Source organism: Bos mutus, chromosome 11, assembly GCF_027580195.1.
Source record: "Bos mutus isolate GX-2022 chromosome 11, NWIPB_WYAK_1.1, whole genome shotgun sequence".
NCBI lineage: Eukaryota > Metazoa > Chordata > Mammalia > Artiodactyla > Bovidae > Bos > Bos mutus.
In genome coordinates, this window is record NC_091627.1 from 32357144 (window position 1) to 32376399 (window position 19256).

General features: G+C 53.2%; 1 protein-coding gene across 2 annotated transcripts in view; it reads right to left on the reverse strand.

Annotated features, from left to right (window-relative positions):
• Nucleotides 1-19256, reverse strand: part of ADCY3 (adenylate cyclase 3) — an 83329-nt gene that overhangs the window by 13669 nt on the left and 50404 nt on the right. For both annotated transcript variants that reach the window (XM_070379215.1, XM_070379216.1), the window contains exons 4-9: nucleotides 7310-7440; nucleotides 6812-6923; nucleotides 6489-6616; nucleotides 5214-5372; nucleotides 4296-4473; nucleotides 690-818 (exon numbers count right to left, since the gene is read on the reverse strand). In XM_070379215.1, coding sequence (XP_070235316.1) covers nucleotides 690-818; nucleotides 4296-4473; nucleotides 5214-5372; nucleotides 6489-6616; nucleotides 6812-6923; nucleotides 7310-7440 — 837 coding nt within the window. The remainder of the gene's footprint in view (nucleotides 1-689; nucleotides 819-4295; nucleotides 4474-5213; nucleotides 5373-6488; nucleotides 6617-6811; nucleotides 6924-7309; nucleotides 7441-19256) is intronic.

The window sequence follows — 19256 nt, forward strand, 5'->3', positions numbered from 1 at the left end:
CAGCACCTGGTCTGCAGGCACAGGGCAGCAGAGACCGGTGGTGAGGCTGACCAGCTCACGGCAGCCTCTGCAGGGCAGCAGAGACTGGCGGTGAGGCTGACCAGCTCACGGCAGCCTCTGCAGGGCAGCAGAGACCGGCAGTGAGGCTGACCAGCTCACGGCAGCCTCTACAGGGCCGAGACCCATCTCAGCACTTGCCTCTGTCAGTGGCTATACTGAGGAAGCTCTTCAGTAATGGACGGATCCTGGACAGGATCCTGAACTCCCAAAGTGGACCCTGGTCTCAGGGGGACAGCCTGTTGATTCCTTTGGAAACCCTCCATCTGAGCACAGCACTTGCGGGCTTTGGACCTAGCTAGATAGGTGGTCACAGCCCTGAAGGCCCACTTCCAAAACAGTCCAGTCCTGGAGCAGTGTCCACTGGTGTCCCCACTGTCCTCAGACCTACAGGGTTCGGGACATCAGAGCTGGACCAGGCCGTGGCAGTGGGCACATCTTCTGACCTTAGCCAACCCATCCCCAGTAACTGAAGAGGGGCCAGTGAGACCAGGTAGGGGGTGACCTGCCCCATGTTATGCAGTTCCAAGGATGGAGCCCAGCTAGGGGCCAGGACTGCCCTTCAGCTCAGGACTCTTCACCTTCTGCCTCCTCATCTCTGCCCACATCCCAGGGCTCAGCCCCACCCATACCTGGGCATCTTGCTCCTCGGGCTCCTCAGATATAGAGCCGCTGGTGTGAATGCTCCCGTTGGACTCCTTGGTCTCAATGAGGGCAGGGGAGCTGGGCTTTGAGGAAGGCGGCGCTCCGTTCAGCAGGGCCTGCAGCAGAAGGGAGGGGCCGTCAGGGCCCCCAGGCACTGCCAGCTGCCCACCCAGGCGAGGGGCTGGTCTACTCTCTGGTTTGGAATCTCCCCACTAGAGTTCAGAGGCCTCATAGCCTTAGAAATCTCACTATTCGTTTCCTCCTCCAGAACATCCATATTAGAATGCTGTAATTTTCTAGTATTAAATTTCTAGTATTAAAACTTTTCCAAGCAGAGAAAGATCCTATTGTTCCAACTCCTATTTCTAAGTAACTCGGGGACACAGAGCTTCACAGGGATCATTTTTGGGGTAGAGAGCCCTGTCAAACACCTTCCAAACATCTGAATAAATTCCATAAACCAGTTTACCCAGGGATTAGTACTTTTCCTTGACGGAATAAATGAGATCCTCTACACAGGAACACAGTCCACTCATTCATTTACTGAGTATTTATTGAGTAGCTACTGTGTGACAGGAACTGTTGTAACTTCTGGGGACACAGACACAATGTCCTGACCTGGGAGCCCACCTTCTAGTGAGGACAGGCAGACAGCCGTGAACAAAGAATAAATGATTACAGGAGGTCCGAGAGCAGGGCCTGGAGAGGCAGGGGAGGCACGGGACACAGGGTTTCCCGGGGAGGTGACTGTAAAGGGGAGGCTGGGGAGGAGTCACTGTGAGGATCACATTTCCGTAAACACGTGAGAGAGCATGTTATGCAGCTCTCGGGTTTTGGGGAGCAGGAAGCCTGGAGTGGGCGTGCACCCGGCGTGGGTGTGCAGCCAGAGTGGGCGTGCACCCGGAGGGTCTGAGCAGCAGCCAGGAGGCTGGCGCTGCCCTAGTTGAGCGAGTGAGTGAAAGGGGTCGGGCGGTGAGGACCTCCTGGGAAGATGCTGAGCTGGGGGCGGGTGACATGATTCACCCAACATCCCTGCAGGATCACTCTGGTGGCTGTGAGCAGACAGGGCAGTGGGACGAGGGCAAGAGCAGGGTGACAAGTTGGGGGACCACCGCGCTGACACAAGCATGAGACGACAGTGATGCAGATGGGACATGGCTGCCAGGGGTGAGAGAGAAAAGGGGGCCTAGAGGTACATCATGCAAGAAGGGGCTCGTGGAGTGTAGACAGGGGGCAAGGGTGTCTTCAAACGTTTGGGGCTGAGCAGTTATAAGAATGGAGTTGCCACTGATCGAGATTGGGAAGACCAAGGAAGAGTGGGTTCTAGGGTAAAGAGAGGTTTGGGAACTCAGCTTTGGACCAGTGGGCTTCCCAGGCGGCACAATGATGAAAAAAACCTGCCTGTCAATGCAGGAGACACAAGAAATGCAGGTTCAATCCCTGGGTTGGGAAGATCTCCTGGGGGAGGAAATGGCTCTACCCACTCCAATATTCTTGCCTAGAGAATCCCATGGACAGAGGAGCCTAGCAGGCTACAGTCCACGGGGTCGCAAAGAGTCAGACATCACTGAGCACGCATGCACACACACACACAGATGGAAATTCACACGTGACTGGAAGTTTAGTGCAGGGATGCCAGGGAGCTGAGATCGCAATCTGGGAGCTGTTGGTGACGGCATTCAGGACAACTAAATGAGACTGGCAACAAGGTCCATAGAGAGGCGAAACGTCTTTCCAACACTTGGGAAGGATTCATTGTGGTAACTCTTCTCACACTCTCCTCCTCATCACTCTGTTTAACTAGACCACGGGAGGAGGCCGCTGCAGATGGAATGGTGTCTGCCACGCAGCCCCAGAGAAGCCCTGTCACCTCTGTCCCTGCTGCTCCCTGTCACCACTCACACATGGATCAAGCATCATCTCCTCTATTTTGTCCGTGCTTGACTGCTTCCAACTCACTCCCTGCTGAGCAGGTTTGGTGATCTGCTAGCTCGGCCTTCTCAGAGCACATCTGGAGCAGAAGTTCTAAACTACCATTGAGCTAATCACAAAGGCTTATAATAACTCTGCTAAGCTGTCAGCACAGTTAACACCCCCTGGGGGCTGACAGTTGCTGCAGCACCAGGTAGAGAAGACAACTAACGGATATGATCTACAGCAGGCCAGCATCTTCCGTTCTCCGAGGGAGATGGGCCACGGTGCTGGGCACGAAGCGGATGCCTGACACAGATCTGACAAGCATCATGTGACAGAGGGTTCATCTCATAAACAACAAAGTCTACAAATCAAAGGTGCAGAAAGTCCTCAAAGGTTAGATACGAATATGCCATTCACAGAAGAGAAGCCCCAGGCTGACAACCATGTGGAAAGTGTCCAGTCATACTAATAACTGAAGAAATGCAATTAAAACAGTGAGATACCCTGGCTTCATCTTTCAGATGAATAAAGAAAAAAATGAGTCAAGAACCAGCAAGGGCCCAGGGAGGGTGACAGGAGGAGGGGACATGGATTAAACTTACATTGTACAGAAACTTTAACCCAGCTTTTCCACTTTGAGACATTTATATTTTTCAGGTAGGGGCATCTAAGAAACAGCTGAAAGTCAACTTTACAAAATACTGAAAACCTGGATTGCCTCAAAATGTCAGTACACGTTTTGAAGGGAACAGCGCCCATGATTCCATGAGGAATGGGTCGGCTTGTTTGTCTGGTTGGAGCACTCGGGAAGAGTCTGACTCCCATCCATGGGATGCTGTTGCCTGTGCTTCCGTCCTGCATGGTGGCATCCGGGTCCCGGGGCCAAACAACTCAGACCCCACTCCTACTCACCCGGAGCCTCTGTGCCAGTGTTTCAAGCTACACATCCATGAACTCAACTTTTCTCTAATTGGAAAACTGAATAATGAAAAACAGCTTTATAAAGATAAGCCAAGACCCCACCTGTGACCCTCTCGGGGGTGTCAGGTGCCACAAACAACTCCTGGCTCACATGATGCACCATGCAAGGGTTGATTGAATAAGAAAACACAAGATTAGAGTGAACAGGAATGTGTGTGGCCGTCACAAAGATACATTCGACTGCTGCTCTGTGACTTCAAGGTGGTCCCTAGGACAAGCAAATTTGTGGGTAATTTTTTTTTAAGGAGTAACATTTTAAAATTTACTAAAAACTTTTTTTTGGCCAGAAACTGTAAATGTTCCATCACTTCACAAAGGTCACTGATTCCTCAAATGATTGTCAGTTAGCATCTTACAGAATTGCTTAGAAGAAGATTTTTAGTTTGTTCTAGGGAATATATTGAAATTCCGCGTGTAGCACTCATAAAATATGAAGACGCAAGAATTCTGTGACCAGGTCAAGGGTCATTTCCTGGGGCTCCAGTTTCCACCCTGACATTTCCTAATTTTCTGCAGGATAGCTTTCTACTTTTTCTGAGTTCTTTAGAGCATTTCCTGTTGCTCAGACTTTACCCTTGGCACAAAATATCTTGTACTGCTCTTTACTCTAACACTGCACCTAGAGGACCTGTCACGGTTCTGCCAACTCTTCTACAATCTCATATCTAGGCCTGGGGGGTGGGCGGAGGACTCACCGAGCCGTTGAGGCCATTTTGGGCAGCTGTCTTCTTCACCTCTGGCTTGGACGCGATGATGAGGTAGGTCTCGATGCCCTTCTCTTCCAGGTAATCACAGCGACTGCCCCCCTCGCCCGGCTCCACGTCGAACTCTCCTTTCAGGCAGTCCATGGTGCTCTGGGAGATGTGCACGCGCCTGGGTTCCGATGAGAGGGGCCCTGAGCGCAGGCCAGGCAGCCCCCAGCCCACCCGCTGCCCCCGGGACACAGCAGTGCCCGGCGAGTCCTGCCACTAGCTGGCTGTGTGGGCAGCCCCGCACCTCCCCCTCTCTGAGCCTCAGCGGTCAATCCGTGAGATGGTCTGTCCTCCCAGGCGGCTGAGGATATCAGATGAGATAAGGAACTGAAGTCTGCTCTGAACACGAAGGTCATAAAGTCTGATTAGTATCCACCCAGTGTGAGTTTCAGCTGTACCACCAGCTGTCAGGGAGTAGTAACCCATGTCTAGGGAGCCACTTTAGGGAGAGAATTGTGACTGCGTCCGAGGGAAGCTGCCGGACCCAGGCTGGGAAGGTTTGGCCACATCCCTGTCCATCCTGAGGACAGGGCCTGCCCAGCAGACCCTGACTGAGTCTGTAAAGAGCTCAGTGAGATGTGCAGGTGCTTCAGGGTCTGTCAGGAGACTCTCCCAGCTAAAAACGCCCTCCACTGAGACCTGCGCCCTGCTGGAGCTATGGGGACCTGGGAGCCCGGCAGCCCCATGGCAAGTAAAGGGGAGGTAGGACAGACTCCTGCAGGGCCCAGGAGGAGGAGCTGCTCCCGGGTGCGGAGGCCTGGTTCTCCAAGGTCCCTAGTCCCTTGTCCGAGGGATGGCTGGGACGGTCCCCTCCCTCAGCCCCTATGCCCGTCCCCACCCTGGGAAGGAACACGCGCTCACCCAGGGATGCCGCCAGCCTCCATCTTGTTGGCCACGGTAACGTCGGTGGACCACACGTCGTACTGCCAGCGTTTCTGGCCGAGGACGCCCCCCAGCACGGTGCCCGTGTGCACCCCCACGCGCATGTCCACCCCGGTCTTCGTCTTCTCCCGCACATACCTGCCAGGTACCCACACAAAGGAGGGCGGGTTGAGCCTGCGCCCAGCCAGGCAGCCAACCCCTCTGCAGCCGCTACCAGCTGCCCCCCCTGCTTTCTGCCCACGTCTGAGTCACCCACTGCTGGGGTTACAGCAGGCAGCGGCGTGAGCCCACATTCAACAACATGTGTATGATTTGGGGGGAGACGGGGGCCGGAAACAGCAGAGACCCTCTGCCCCCGAGGGACCTCCGACTGCTCTTATCCGATCACTCGTCTGTGCCGCTGACGTCACCGAGCGCCTACTATGTGCAGGCCCTGTGCTGGTGTGTGTGCGTGGAGGGCACCAGCCCCGGCCTGAGACCTCCAAGAGGAGACAGACGTGAATTTCAGAATTTTGCCCAACCGTGATGGGAGTGGAGGTGAATCTCTAAATCCTGAACCACGGTTCCCAGGGAAAGGCAGTCCCGGCTTCTCTCCAGCCAGTCCTAGAGGAGGATGCTAACAATGGGAAACCACCCCCTTGGACACACGCCCAATTCCCAGACTCAGCAAGGTGCTTTGGGGGTGCTGATGCCACCCAGGGCCCCCCAGAGGCCTTGAGGGGACAGCCAGGAGCATCCCCCAGGGATGTCCAAGCTCAGGGCAGACACCGCAGCGGGAAAGATCCTGGGGACCCAGAGCTCACTGCCCTCAAGGCAGGAGTGGAGCTCTGAGCTCAGAGGCCAGGGTTCCAGGCCCGGCTCTGCTGCACATCAGTGGTCACTCCCCTGCTGCACTCGGATTTCCTGGTTGAAGAGACAGGCATGGGGATCTCTGAACTTATCTGTCCTGGGGGGTCATGATGAGGAAACACAGGGAGAAGAGATGGGGGGACACTTGGGAGGATAATAAAGAAAATGTGAGGTGGAGGCATTTCGTGATGAGGGCACCTCCCAGCAGAACAAACAGCATGGCCTGAGGCTGGAAAAGCCTCCGTCAGAGGCTGCACCCACGTCACAACCCGACGGACCTTCCTCGGGGGCCTGGGCTGCACAGGGCCCATCAAAACAGGCCAGCTCGGAAGGTGTGCTTCCCCAAGGGGCCGGGACCCATATTCTGGGAGCCCCCCCATCTCCCGCCAGCGGCACCCCACTTACGAGATGGCCTCCACCATGGCGAGCCCCATGAGGATGGAGCAGACGGCGTGGTCCTCCCGGTAGTCAGGCAGCCCACAGATGCAGTAGTAACAGTCGCCCAGGATCTTAATCCGCAGCTGGTGGTATTTCTGAAAGGGAGGGGTGTGGACTGGGGTCCTGAGGCCCCCCTCCTCAGTGAGGAGGGGTGAGAGGCAAAGATCGCTGGGGAAGGCTGGGTGGGAGGAAGTCGTGGCAGACAGGGAGGATGGGGAGGGGAGGCCCAGGCCACGTGGGTGCCCCCTGCCCCGCACCGTGGAAAGCCAGCCGAGGGGCAGGGTACTTACAGCCGCCAGCTTGTCGAAGCGGGCAAAGAGCTCATTGAGCAGCTTCACAAGCTCCTGGGCGCTGCAGGCTGAGGACAGCTGGGTGAAGCCCACGATATCAGCAAAGAGGATGCTGCAGGGGAGGAAGGCCCAGCGGTGAGGACGTGGATAGCAAGCCAGGCTCCGTGCTGCCCACCGCCAGCTCCCACTCCAGCTCCCAGGCAGCCAGGTCCTCGTCAGGCCCCAAAGTGGTGAGACCCTGGCACATCCAGGGCACATTCAGGGCTCTGGCCTCTAGCTTAGCTTGTCTGTGGTGTCTATACAAAGACGGGCCTAGACCATATAGCGCATCTCAGCCCCCAACGTCCAGCAGCAAGGCAGCTCCTTCAGGGGCTGAGGTTCATACTGTGGGGAGGGAGTGCGTGTTTCTAGTTCCCAAGAAGACTCTCGAACTCCACAGTCCTCAGTTGACCCCCCGAAGCCCCCATCCAGTGCTTGGAACCCAGGTGGCCGGCGCACCTGACGTTCTCATGGCGGTACATGTACATGGTGTTGAACTGCTGCTGGTCCTTCTGGCTCTCATCCTTCTTCATGTCCTTCAGCATCTCGTCGGCCACGTGCTTGGGCAGGATGGAGAGCATAAGGTTCTCCTGTGGGAGGGGAGAGGGTGAGCAGGGAGGGCAGGGCCGGTGTGGACACTCTGGGAAGAAATGCCCCAATCCTGGTGACAGACATGGGCCAGGAACCAGGTGACCTTCCATGGAGACCTGGCAGGGCAGACCCCACGCTGGGAAGCAGCTGGAGGCCAGGACAGGTCAGTTCCTGCCCTGAACAGGCTGAGTGTTGAGACCTGAGCGTCTTCAGAGCACTGATGGGGCTCAGAAACCCATGGAGAGACTGAGTGACTCGTTACCATGAAGCACTTAGAGTGGCATCTGCACACAGCAGGTATGCCATATACCTTAGCTGCTCTTGTGTCGCTTGACGTGAAGTGTCACTAAGGCACCGAGACAGAAAGTGTCCAAGAAAGACAAGGTCTACACTTGTCCCGGGCTTCCAAGCTGACCACAGGCTGACAGATGACAAGCTCCAGGGGGTTTTCAGGTCAGCAGGAGACCTTCTGTCCCTCGGCCAGGCCCTGTGAGCTCTGTCTGGTCCAGGCATCATGATGAGGGGACACAAAGAAGGATCCTGCCTGCCATGCTCGTCTCAGCCTTTTTCTCCCCCTGACATATGCATGCGGGGTGCACAGTAATACAAGGAATCAGCAGGTGTGTGAGGGGCTGGGGAGGACATGCCAGGCTGGGAAGGGTGGAGAGGGCCCACAGGACACCAAGGATCGAGAAAGTCCAGCGTGGTGCTGCCCGGCTACTGCAAACTCCGCAGCCCCTGCCCACATGGTCAGGCCTCCCCCCCACCCTCGGACTCTGCCCCAAACTCTGTCCTCCAAAAAAAGACTCTCTGGGCTCCCTGGGAGCCTTGGGGACATCAGGATACAATCTAGTCCTGTGCGGTGGCCGCTCCTAGCACAGCCTGGGCTCTAGGACTGTCAACCAGGGCCAGACAAAGGCAGCAGCTGAAACACAAAGCTTTGCAGCTCTGATGCCCCAAACCCGGGTGCCTTGAAGACAACAGAGTGAGGAGGTCGGGGCTCATCTCTGGGGAGTGCCACGGGGGAAACTGTCACATTTTGCATCATATGCTTCTGTAGCTTTTTGCAAGAGAATAGATGAGTTCTGAAAGCAGATCATCATTCAACGTCAAATTGTCAAATAATAAGAAAGAGGCTGTGTTGTAAATTATGGCTACTGATCTTCGTGTGCCGTGTGAGGCAACCTCATGGTCGACCAGAAACGGTTAAGCAGGCAGAGTCTACTTTAAGGTAGAGTCTGATAAGGGGCCTCCCAACTGGCACTGGTGGTAAAGAACCTGCCTGCCAATGCAGGAGACGTAAGAGACGTGAGGTTGATCTCTGAGTCAGGAAGATCCCCTGGAGGAGAGCATGGCAACCCACTCCAGTATTCCTGCCTGGAGAATTCCATGGCAGGGCCTACCTTAAGTCACTCCGATAAAACAGGTCTTAAATAAGAAGTAGGCATAGTGTACACAGAAGAAGGGACAATTTGTTAGATGAGAAAAAATGCAGCAAAGGGACTTGACAGAAAAGAACATTCTAGAAGGTGGAGGGCAGGAGCAGGAAAGCGGCTGAGTGGGCAGTGAAGGAGGGACTAGGCCCATGTCACAACCGCAGGAGTTTTGTGCCGGCCAGGCTCTGCTCTCCTCCTCCTCCCACCACCTTCCACATCCGATTTCACATCCCCGGATGGCTCCCACAGTGCTCTGCTCTGTGGTCCCAAGGCCTCCTCCATGTGACCCACTTGCTTTCACGGCCCCGACTCCCCGACTTCCCTAGTGGCCCCTCCCAGTAGACAAGCTGGACACCATCTGCTTTTTTCTGCATGCCTTCCTGCCCTCTGCTCTGGTGTCACTCTTTCTAGAACACCCTTCCTCACCGACCTGCCACCTCCCCAGAGCCTCCAGCCCCTGGCCAGGTGTGTTCACCCTGCTCCTCACTTATACCCACTTTACCAGCATCTTTGCTGATGCTGACCTTGTTTGCCCTTACATTTCAGAGATTCTAAACCCATTCCTGGGTCCTGGCCTCTTTTAAGACTGTGTGATGCTAACGATGGATCTTTCTGATAAATCCTCACACACATAGAAGGTTCCTGACAGTCACTCTCAGAGTCCAGGTAAAACTCCAGCATTTCCTCCACGTCTCCTTGGAGGAGGGAGAAGCTGGGATCCAAGTGCACTTGCCAGGTGGGTCTCACAGAGGGCGCAGGCGTGGACAGGACAGGAGCCACCCAGGGCAGTCTCAGGGGCCCAGAGCAGAGAGATATGGCTTGGCCTCCCCAGCAGAGAGGCAGAGCCCCACCCTGCTCTTCCTAAGATAGCAGTTGCTATATGTTTTGAGAGTCATAAGAATGTTCCAAGCCTCTGACCCATTAATGGCTCCTCTGGGAATTTATCCAACAGAAATAATCCGAAAGAAATAAAAAGATTTATGTGCAAGAAGAACCTCACTGCAGCATCACTTACACTTGTAGAAAAAACTCTAAGCAGCCCAAATGTCCAGAAAATGGCTCATTAGATTGTGACACATCCTCTGGATGGAAGATTACGAAACTTTAAAAATGACCTTGATGAAAACTGTTACAAGGAAAGAAAGAGAAGCAAGACACAGAACTGTATTCTGTGAAGGTGACGCTGGATACACGTGCATCTTAATAACAGCAGAAGGATATATGCCAGACAGAAACGGGCGATTCAATGCAGGAGATCTAATTAGGAGAAAATTCCAGATGTTTTTCGAAACTGCTAAATGGTGTCATCTAGAGAAGGAGGTGGCAACCCACTCCAGTATTTTTGCCTGGAGAATTCCACAGACAGAGGAGCCTGGCAGGCTACGAGCCCACGGGGTTGCCAAGAGTCAGACACGACTGAGCAACTAACCCACCTCCATATGGCGTCATACTGCTGCGGCTTTTTTAAATTACGTTTTAAACTGGAAATAAACACAAAACTTCCTGTTGCCTCCAGCTGTGACCTGACCCCAGCTTGTCTATAGCTACCACGGTTTTCTTCGAAAAGGACAATCCCGGCAAGGCCACTGAGCTAGCTCCAGACTCCTGTGTCTGCTCGGGTCTAACCTGAGAAAGAAGACCGACGGCCAGGCACGAAACAAACGGGAGACCACAGCCTCGCAGCAAAGGGAGGAGGGAGGAGGCGGTAGCCCTCCCTTAGGAGCCGTGAGACAGAAGCAGCTCTCTGGGCTGCCTTCTTTCTGCAGTTCTCAGAAGACAGCACCTTGCCTGGCGAATGGACGCTATTGACCAATATCACAGCTGTCCCTCTTCTTCCCTAAAACCTTCCTGCGTACCCTGTATTTTCACAAACGTGTAAACAGCCTCCATTCTGCAGGTGCCCGAATCAAGGTGTGGAGGGTTAGTGATTTGTTCCAGTTCCTCGGGCCTCATGGAAGATCCAGAACTTGAACCCAGGGCTCTTTGACTGATGGAATCAGGGGCTTCTTCTTCTTACCCAAAGGATGCAGTTTTCTCACACTAACTCTCTCACCTGCATCAGACGTTGTTCTGCTATGAATGTGAAGTGCCCAAATCTTATCTAGTAAGGAGCTCACCTGGGAGTGAGCCCACCAGAACATTCTGTGGGCCCCAGTCCCCATGGTGCTATGTGGGAGAGTGGGTCCTCTGTGGGCGCCTCAGCATGGTGGCCTGGGGCACACCAGACCGCAGCTGGACTCCTCCTGATGGTCAGCAGAGGAGGAGGAGGAGGGTGCTGCTGAAGTGGGTGCAGGAGAGGCCTGGGCTCAGTCCTGGGCAGGCCTCACCCCATCTTCCCCGTGGGCTGAGGGGAGGAGGAGAAAGGGGCCAATGCTATGAGCTCGGCCTCAGTGACTGACAGTTGGCTCTGAATGTAACCAACAATGAGGGCCCTGGGATACTGGGTTACCCCAAAGTTGTGAGAGATATCAGCTCCAGCAGCTCCAGAGGGGCTCACTTAGAAGGGGTGCCAGCAGGACTCCCCTACAGAGCAGGTGCAGTGAGCTGCCACTGGACTGACCACAAAGGGCCCAAGGTGCCCGGTTACTTCTGGAAGTACTCGACACTGCCAGGAAGAGCAGCAACCTCTGGTGAGTCCTTGGGTGCCTAGGCTTTAGAAGGTCCCCTGGTTCAGCTAAGCCCACCTCATGAGACCCAAGTCTTCATGACCCCGAGTCTGGCCTGCAGATGGGGGCCTGAGGCTCACCCAGCCCAGGACCCTCAGCTGACTGGGGACCACACTGAAGTTTGTAAGCACCACTTTAGAAGCATTTGAGAAGGATCGGAAGGTAAGGAAACTGAGGGGAAAGGCACAGCCATGATTATGTAGTGAGGAGGGGCTTACTGGTATACCAAGAAAAAGATCGTGCTGCTTAGGTCACTGCTAGAGACCCTGGCCTCCAAGGCCATGCTCAAGCAGCAGGCAAAACCTTCAACCAAGACCTGAGGATTAGAAAGAACACTTAAAACCCAGAGGACAAGGCAGCAATGAGATTCAAGTCACCTCCAGAAACTTGGACTGTATGAACAAAGATGCAGAGGTCCAGCCCTCACCCAGGCTCCTCTAAGAAAGACAAAATCCACTGATGATCACAGTCCCAAAGAACTGGGAGTAGAACAGGAAGATGTGATCAGAGTTTATCAGGAACAAAGAGAAGGCACAGAGGGAGGGTGTTCAACAATTTGGATGATCTTTTCATTTAAGTTTTCTTCTCCTTTAACCCTTTTTAATTTTTTAAATTAGTTTTTTGTAACATTTTCAAAACCAAATTGAAACTATCACCTCCACATCTTTAAAACTCCTGGCATTTTGAATTCTAACACTCAGCATTCATTATCAGGTGAATTTCTATGATCCACTCCAGACCCCTTCCTATCATCTCTCCTTTTATAAAAAATGACGTGTGTGCAGAGGCCACTTTTCTCAGGACTGTGCCTTTCCAGGCTGGTGGTGTCCAGAAAAGTTCTGGCAAGAGCCTGCTGGACATTTGCCAGAAACTAGACTGTGGGAAAAGGACATTTCCATACCTTGAAGCTACTTTAAAAATCTGATGGTCTAGACCAAAAGTAGGGATCGAAGTTGGAGGTTGAAGACAGATGTGAAGATAATAGTGACTAACTACACAGCAGGCTTTGCTAAAGAGACAAATCATTTTAAAGGTTTAAAAATCTTATTGGAAGGAAGAAGAGTAGCTGAAGCGGGTAGAACAACAACAACAAAAAAATCACTGAGTTGGGGTCAAGCTTCTAAGGCTCCTGTGACCCAGGGCATACACTGCCCCTTTGGCCTTGATTGCTCATCTGTAAAATGGGTTCTCTCTTTCTCTGTTCAAAGTGGAAATGCTTCCAGAAAGAAAACTTCAGAAGACACATAGGATGTATTTATGGAATATCTGGATGGGACATCACAGGACAATTGGTTACTCCCTAGTGGTCTGGTATAATGTACAGGATGAAGTTCAAAGTGGGTAAATGTAATAACCAACTACAAGAGAATAGAACTGGGGAGGCACAGTGTATCAACACGGGGAAAGTCTAGCCATTTGAGATGCTATTAGATCTTAAATGAATCCACAGCGTAAAATGGTGCCTACACAAGTCCCTTGGCCCTTAAAAGATGTTAAGGTCCTGAAAGAGGAGGTGGTGGAGCTGCTGGGTCCTCCTCCCCCCAACAAAGAAACAGATCACCTGGGCCGTGGTCAGCAAGTGACCGTGAGGTGAGGGCGCTGGCGTTGGGGCACCTGAGGGTGGGCGGGGGGTGGGATGGGGGACTGGGAATCAGCTCAGGAAAGGGAGGGTCCTGCAGCCTCACAGAGAATGAAAGTCCAAGGAAAGCTATTATGTAGAAAAGGGATGCGCTTGCTCTGAAGGCCTCAAAGGGAAGACTGCAGCAAATAGACTATTGCTTCCAGCGGAGGCAGAATGTTCTAAAAGTCAAAGGAGTTCAAATAAAGAATGTGCTGCCACGAGAGGTGGTGATCTCTCATCCTCAGATGCCATGTGAGAAGGCTGCAGGAGGGCAACCACCAATGGAGGACTGGCCAGCAGATGGGGATTCAGGGACCCAGAGGCTGTGACGTGGTTCCACGTGAAGAAAGAAGGTGGGTGAAGAGCCTCCCGTAGCCCCTGTCCAGCCCTCAAGCTTTGATGATCATCCTGAAAATACACAGCAACGAAAGGCAAGGCCCTGACCCTCTGGGCAAAGAACCAAACGAGGTCCAGAAAGAGAAAGAAAGTCTCTGGTAGGCCTTATGAGTAGAGCAGAAGTCTGACCTTGTGAGTCGAGGAGAAGGACCCAGGCCCACTCCAGGGGCTGGGGCTGGGTGAGCAGACCCAGGTGGGGTGGGGGTCCTGGTCCCTGGGAGAAGAGACCACAGTGACCCCAGGCAGGATGATCGGCCTCCTGAGCTGTGGTCTCCTCATCTGGTCACGTGCTGAGCTGCTCAGATGAGCCCTGGACAGAGCACTGTGAGCACAGCCTCAGCCAGGCTTGGGGAAGGGACAGACCAAGCCCCCTTCTCCTTAGTGGGACTCATGCCAGGTCTCACCTTCCTGCCGCCCTGGGATTGAGACAGAGGAGGGGGCCAGCACTGCTCCCAGGGGCCCCGAGTGGTTACAGCTGATACTCCGATGAGGCAGATTCACGAGTTAATTACAGCAGTGTGGCCACCAGGGACTGGGATAAATGAGCTTGGCTGATGAGAAGCTAAGTTTCTACAACATCCTCGTGGAAGGGACAGAGGGAGGGAGACGGGTTAACTGTGGTGAGACCGACAGTGCCCAGGTGGTTGGCGCGTGTGCCTGTGTGTAGTGTCTGTATGAAGTAAGCGTGTTAGTTCTGCTTATCTAGTGAAAGGATGTGTGTGTTCTTATGTGTACACATGCACACGCACACACACACACGTCACTACAATGGGCTGGGAGAAGACCCACAGCAGTCTGCAAACATGTCTGTTCTAGTCTTCATTTATCCACATTCTTGGAGTTTCCAGGCCACTTAGAAGCCAAAAGGTCACTAGCCCCCAGCGGGTGCCCATCTTGGTCTGACTACCTGAGCAGACGAGGCAGAAGGAGAAGGAAACGCCGAGTAGGAACCTGGCCTGTTAGCCCGGGGAGGTCAGGGCCCAAACAGCACCTGACCTGATGAGAGGACACGGGACCACATCATGTAATCTGGACAGTCTGCCATTTGAGTGTGAACAGACAGCCACCATTTAGACCCAGGGGGCCCACACGTGCTGCCTCATCCCAAAGACAAGGTCATGACTGAGGTCAAAGAACAGTCACTGGTCGCCTAGGCAGACCCCTGAGCTACATGCTGTGAAGGCCAATGGTGAACAGTATTCCCAGGAACTCAGGGGAACAAGGCCGTCAAGTTGCATGCCGACTGGCTGGTCTCACAGGGCACGAGTGCTTTGCTGTCTTCAGGCAAAAGCTGGGAGAGAGCAGAGAACGGAGAGGCTGCATAACTCAAAACCCAGCGTATCTTTAAACAAGACCTTCTGGGGCGAGACAGGCTCCAAGCCAGCAGCCCAGGATCTCCCAGAAAGACGAACTCCACACCCAACCTCAGAGTTGAGAGAACAGCCCAGAAACCGTACAGACCGAGGGTCAGTCCCCACCCCTACCTTGCTAGAGGGGAGAGCGGGTGCGGAGCAGGTGGGGCTGACAGTCGCCTGTCTGGGTGCCTGTGCAGTCCCCAGAGACAGGCTACTGCGGGCCAAGGTGACCAGCATCTCAGGAGACAGCCCTTTGGGCCCAAAGATAGCCACCCACGTGGTATCTGGAGCCCTCACCGGACAGCCTGGCACAAAGCAGGTGCTCCTAAGAGGTTTGGTGAGTTAATGAGCTGCCAACCAGGAGCCACGGCTCAAGGGGCAAGGCATCACCCTCCAGAACAGCACTTTCTGCAGTCATGGAAATGTTTGGTAATCTCTGCTGTCCAACGCGTAGCCACGAGCCAGCTACACAGAACTCCCGAGCACATGAAATGTAGCTACTGCAGTGAAGGAAGTGATTTTTAATTTAAAATTTTTAAATAATTTTAAACAGTCCCAATGACTGTACACCTCTAGAATGCTACAGCAGCAATTAAGTCCAGCTCACATGCCAACTCTGAGGGACGGAGAGCAGCTGCCCAGAGCACTGTGTTGAGAAGGATGCTGAGGTCACATCTGTGATCAGTGGAGAAGAGTGCTAAGACGCCTGCTGTGCAAGCACAGACCATCTGCTTTCGTCTTGGACCCAGAGCAAACTCACCGCCTCCAGGCTAAAATCCTTAGAGCCATCTCTGAGCCATCACTCTCCCATATCCCAGTCTACCCTCCAGTACCCTGCCTTCAAAACATATCCAGAATCTTCTGTTCTCCTCATCACTCCATCCTGGTCTGGGCCATTATCCTCTCTCACCAAAATTACTGCAAAGTTTCTAACTGGTCTCCCTGCTTCTACTGCTATGTCCTCTCCACCAGCAGCCAGACTGATACATTTAAATCCTCCAAAGCAGGGTTCTCCTTAAGGGAAAAGCCCAGGTCTAACAGCCCCATCACCTCTCTGCCGCACCTCCCACCTCTCATCCCCTCAGCTCTGCTCCAGCTGCACTGACTGCCTTGACGTTCTGTGAACATACCTCAGGGCCTTTGCACTTACTGCTCATTTCTCTGATCACTGCATGGCTCGCACCCTCACTGCCTTCAGGTCTCTGCTCAAATCTCATCTTATTAGAAAGCCTTCTCTGGCCCATGACATTAAGCAGCCATCTAGACTCTGTTCTGTTCACAGCTGTATCTCCAGTGTCTAGAAGCATGTTGAAAGTATCTGTGGGATGAATCCTATCTTTGAGACAGTCTGACAATCTTATCCTGTTCCCATTTCATAGACAAAGAAACGGGGGCTCAAAGGGCAGAAGTAATTGGCTCAAGGTCATGCAGCAGGTAAGTGCCCTGGCTCGGATGTGAATGCAAGTCTCACTCTGCACCCCATGCTGTCAGACCTTTCCATTTCCCAAGGCAGTCAGAAATAACAAGTTTTTATATAGAATGTCTACATTTTTAAGTACTGGAAAGTTGTGAAGCTCTGGGCAGGTCAAAGAAAACAGAAACCAACAGAGTGGATGTCGTCTGGGACTACTCGCCTGACCCTCCTAGTTAGTAACTCTCCCGAATAGATAGCCTCACCAGGATGGAGAAGGGGTGGGCCTATTCCCCAGAAGGGTTTTGTTGTGATGATTAAATAATTTAGTAAAAACTCAGCCTACGACTTAGCACAAGAAATTGTTAAAATTAAAAAAAAAAGCACAACTACCCCTATTACTAACCAAAACTTCATCCTTCTAGCCAGATAAAGGTGGGGATGCACCATAACCCTGACCACGCTGGATGCAGACTGTGGACTCTGTGGCTGTGTGCAGAGGAAAACAGTGCTGGGCTATGTGGCCAGGGCTCAGGACCTTCCAGAGCCTGGCAGGGACCCAGCTCAGCAGCCACACAGCCCAGACAGGGGGCTGTCCGCCAGCCTCATGGGCAGTGCCACCCCACCGGCAGGGGCCCTCCCTGGCCTTAGAACAACCTTTCCTCTGAGGGCTCCTTACTTGCATCATCTAACATGCATTTATTTTGCCAAATCCTGGAATGTTAGAATGAAGACCATGCTGTGAAATCCAAGAGGTGAGAGCTGGAACGGAGAGATGCACTAATTCTTACTTCATGTCATGGGAAATTCACCTTCTGGGTTTTCTCAAACCAAGAAGCCTTCAAGGCTAAACTAAAAACACACTCGCGCGTGGTTCTGTGAAGCAGTTAAGGCAGCAGGGATCTCCGGAGGCTGATGCCAGGGGGTTTCCTCTGTGGTTCCCATCAAGTAGGTGATGGGTTTGCCCCACCCACATCAGCTGCTTATATAACAGGACGTCATCATGTAAAGAGGGAGAGGCAGAGCTGCAGCGGACAGCAGGGTGCGTCCTCCTCCTCCGCCCCCATCCCCTACTGGCTCCCCGGAGGCAGGTCCCCAGTCCCAACCTCACTGTTGCCAGGACAACAGTGGGCACTCTGAGGGCTGACACTGGAAGCCAAAACCTAGGCTGGGAGGCAGCGAGCTCCTCACCTCTCTGTCACTCTCACTCCCCTCTCCCCACCAACCGAGGCTGAGATCACTCTGGGCCTTATTCTCACAGCTAAAGGTCTCAAAGGGAACAGGGAGGCCGGCTTGGGCAGAGACATTCAGAAAAAGACAGGAGATGAGTCCCAAGCCTCTCTTGCCTGAGAAGTCTGACTTTCATGGTAAATGGGTAAGACTCCTCTTGGAGACCTGCTCAAGGACAGAAGGTCACCCACCCCAGCAAAGACTCCTGCTCCAAGAAGAAAGGCCATCCCTGGTCACAGGTGACCTGGGCTTTGGGCTGAAGTAGGAGGAGAGGCAGAAAGAAGCAACTGTTGTCTACACATCCCACTAGGAGCTGAGTGGGACGCCCCCAGTGCCCACCCACACTGAATTTCCCAGGACACCACGGAGCAAGGAGATCTGGCCCTGGCCCTCACTGGGGACGGGTGATGATGACTGCTTTTCTGACCCTGGGCTCCCCTGCAGCTTCCTCCTCTGGGAGCGTGGGGACCAAGGGCAGTTCTCCTCCCCCAGTGAGGGCCTGGTTGGCTTCCTAACTGAACGTGATCTGAGGGGAAGTGCAGACCTGCCTGTCCCCATCCTCTCTGCACCCTCCCCCACAGGCTCCTCCAACCACTTCCCAACCCTGGGAAGTGATTCTGAGGATGTGATTCCGAAAGGGTCATCATTCTGCAGTCCGTCCTTGGTGACAGGTGTGCTGGGTGGATTTCCTGGATGCCTGCAGTTGCCAGGTGGCAGCTGGGGCGCTTAGCAACCCTCAAGGTCCCCAACTAAACCCTGGAGCTGTGGTCACATGAGAATAAAGAAAAACAACTCCACCCTGTGGTCCCACTGGATGGCCTGAAGTGTCAGATATGTGCTCAGCAATGCAATGAGAGGCCCTCGCCTGCCAGGGCATGCTTGCTCTTAGAGCCTCAAACCCACGAGGCCCCACTCTCCCGGCAGAGGAGGAGACAAGCCGAGTCACTGGAACCCAAGACTCTGTCCCATCTCCTCATCACCCAGGGGCTCCCTTGTCTCAGCACAGCCTTTTTCACCTCAACAAAAAGGAAAAAGAAAAAAATCCCAGTAAACTTGAAAGCCTGTTCTAGCTGAGAGCCCAATTTAAAAATTGTATTTAAAAAAAAAATTTTTTTTAAAAGAAACCCCTGGATTATGGGAAGTTTTTCTACTTCTCTGTATCTTCAAAATGTATCCAACAACAATAATATTAGTGGTAGACAGTTCAGGGTCTACTATTTCAGTTCAGTTGGTCAGTCGTGTCGACTCTTTGTGACCCCATGGAATGCAGCATGCCAGGCTTCCCTGTCCATCACCAACTCCCGGAGCCTACTCAAACATGTCCATTGCCTCAGTGATGCCATCCAACCATCTCATCCTCTGTCGTCCCCTTCTTTTCCTGCCTTCAATCTTGCCCAGCATCGGATCTTTTCCAATGAGTCGGTTCTTCACATCAGGTGGCCAAAGTATTAGCTAAGTATGCAAAGTATGCAAAGCTTCAGCTTCAGCATCAGTCCTTCCAATGAACATTCAGGACTGATTTCCTATAGGATTGACTGGTTGGATCTCCTTGTAGTCCAAGGGACTCTCAAGAATCTTCTCCAACACCACAGTTTAAAAGTATCAATTCTTTGGCGCTTAGCTTTCTTTATAGGCCAACTCTCACATTCATACATGACTACTGGAAAAACCATAGCTTTGACCAGACGGACTTTTGTTGG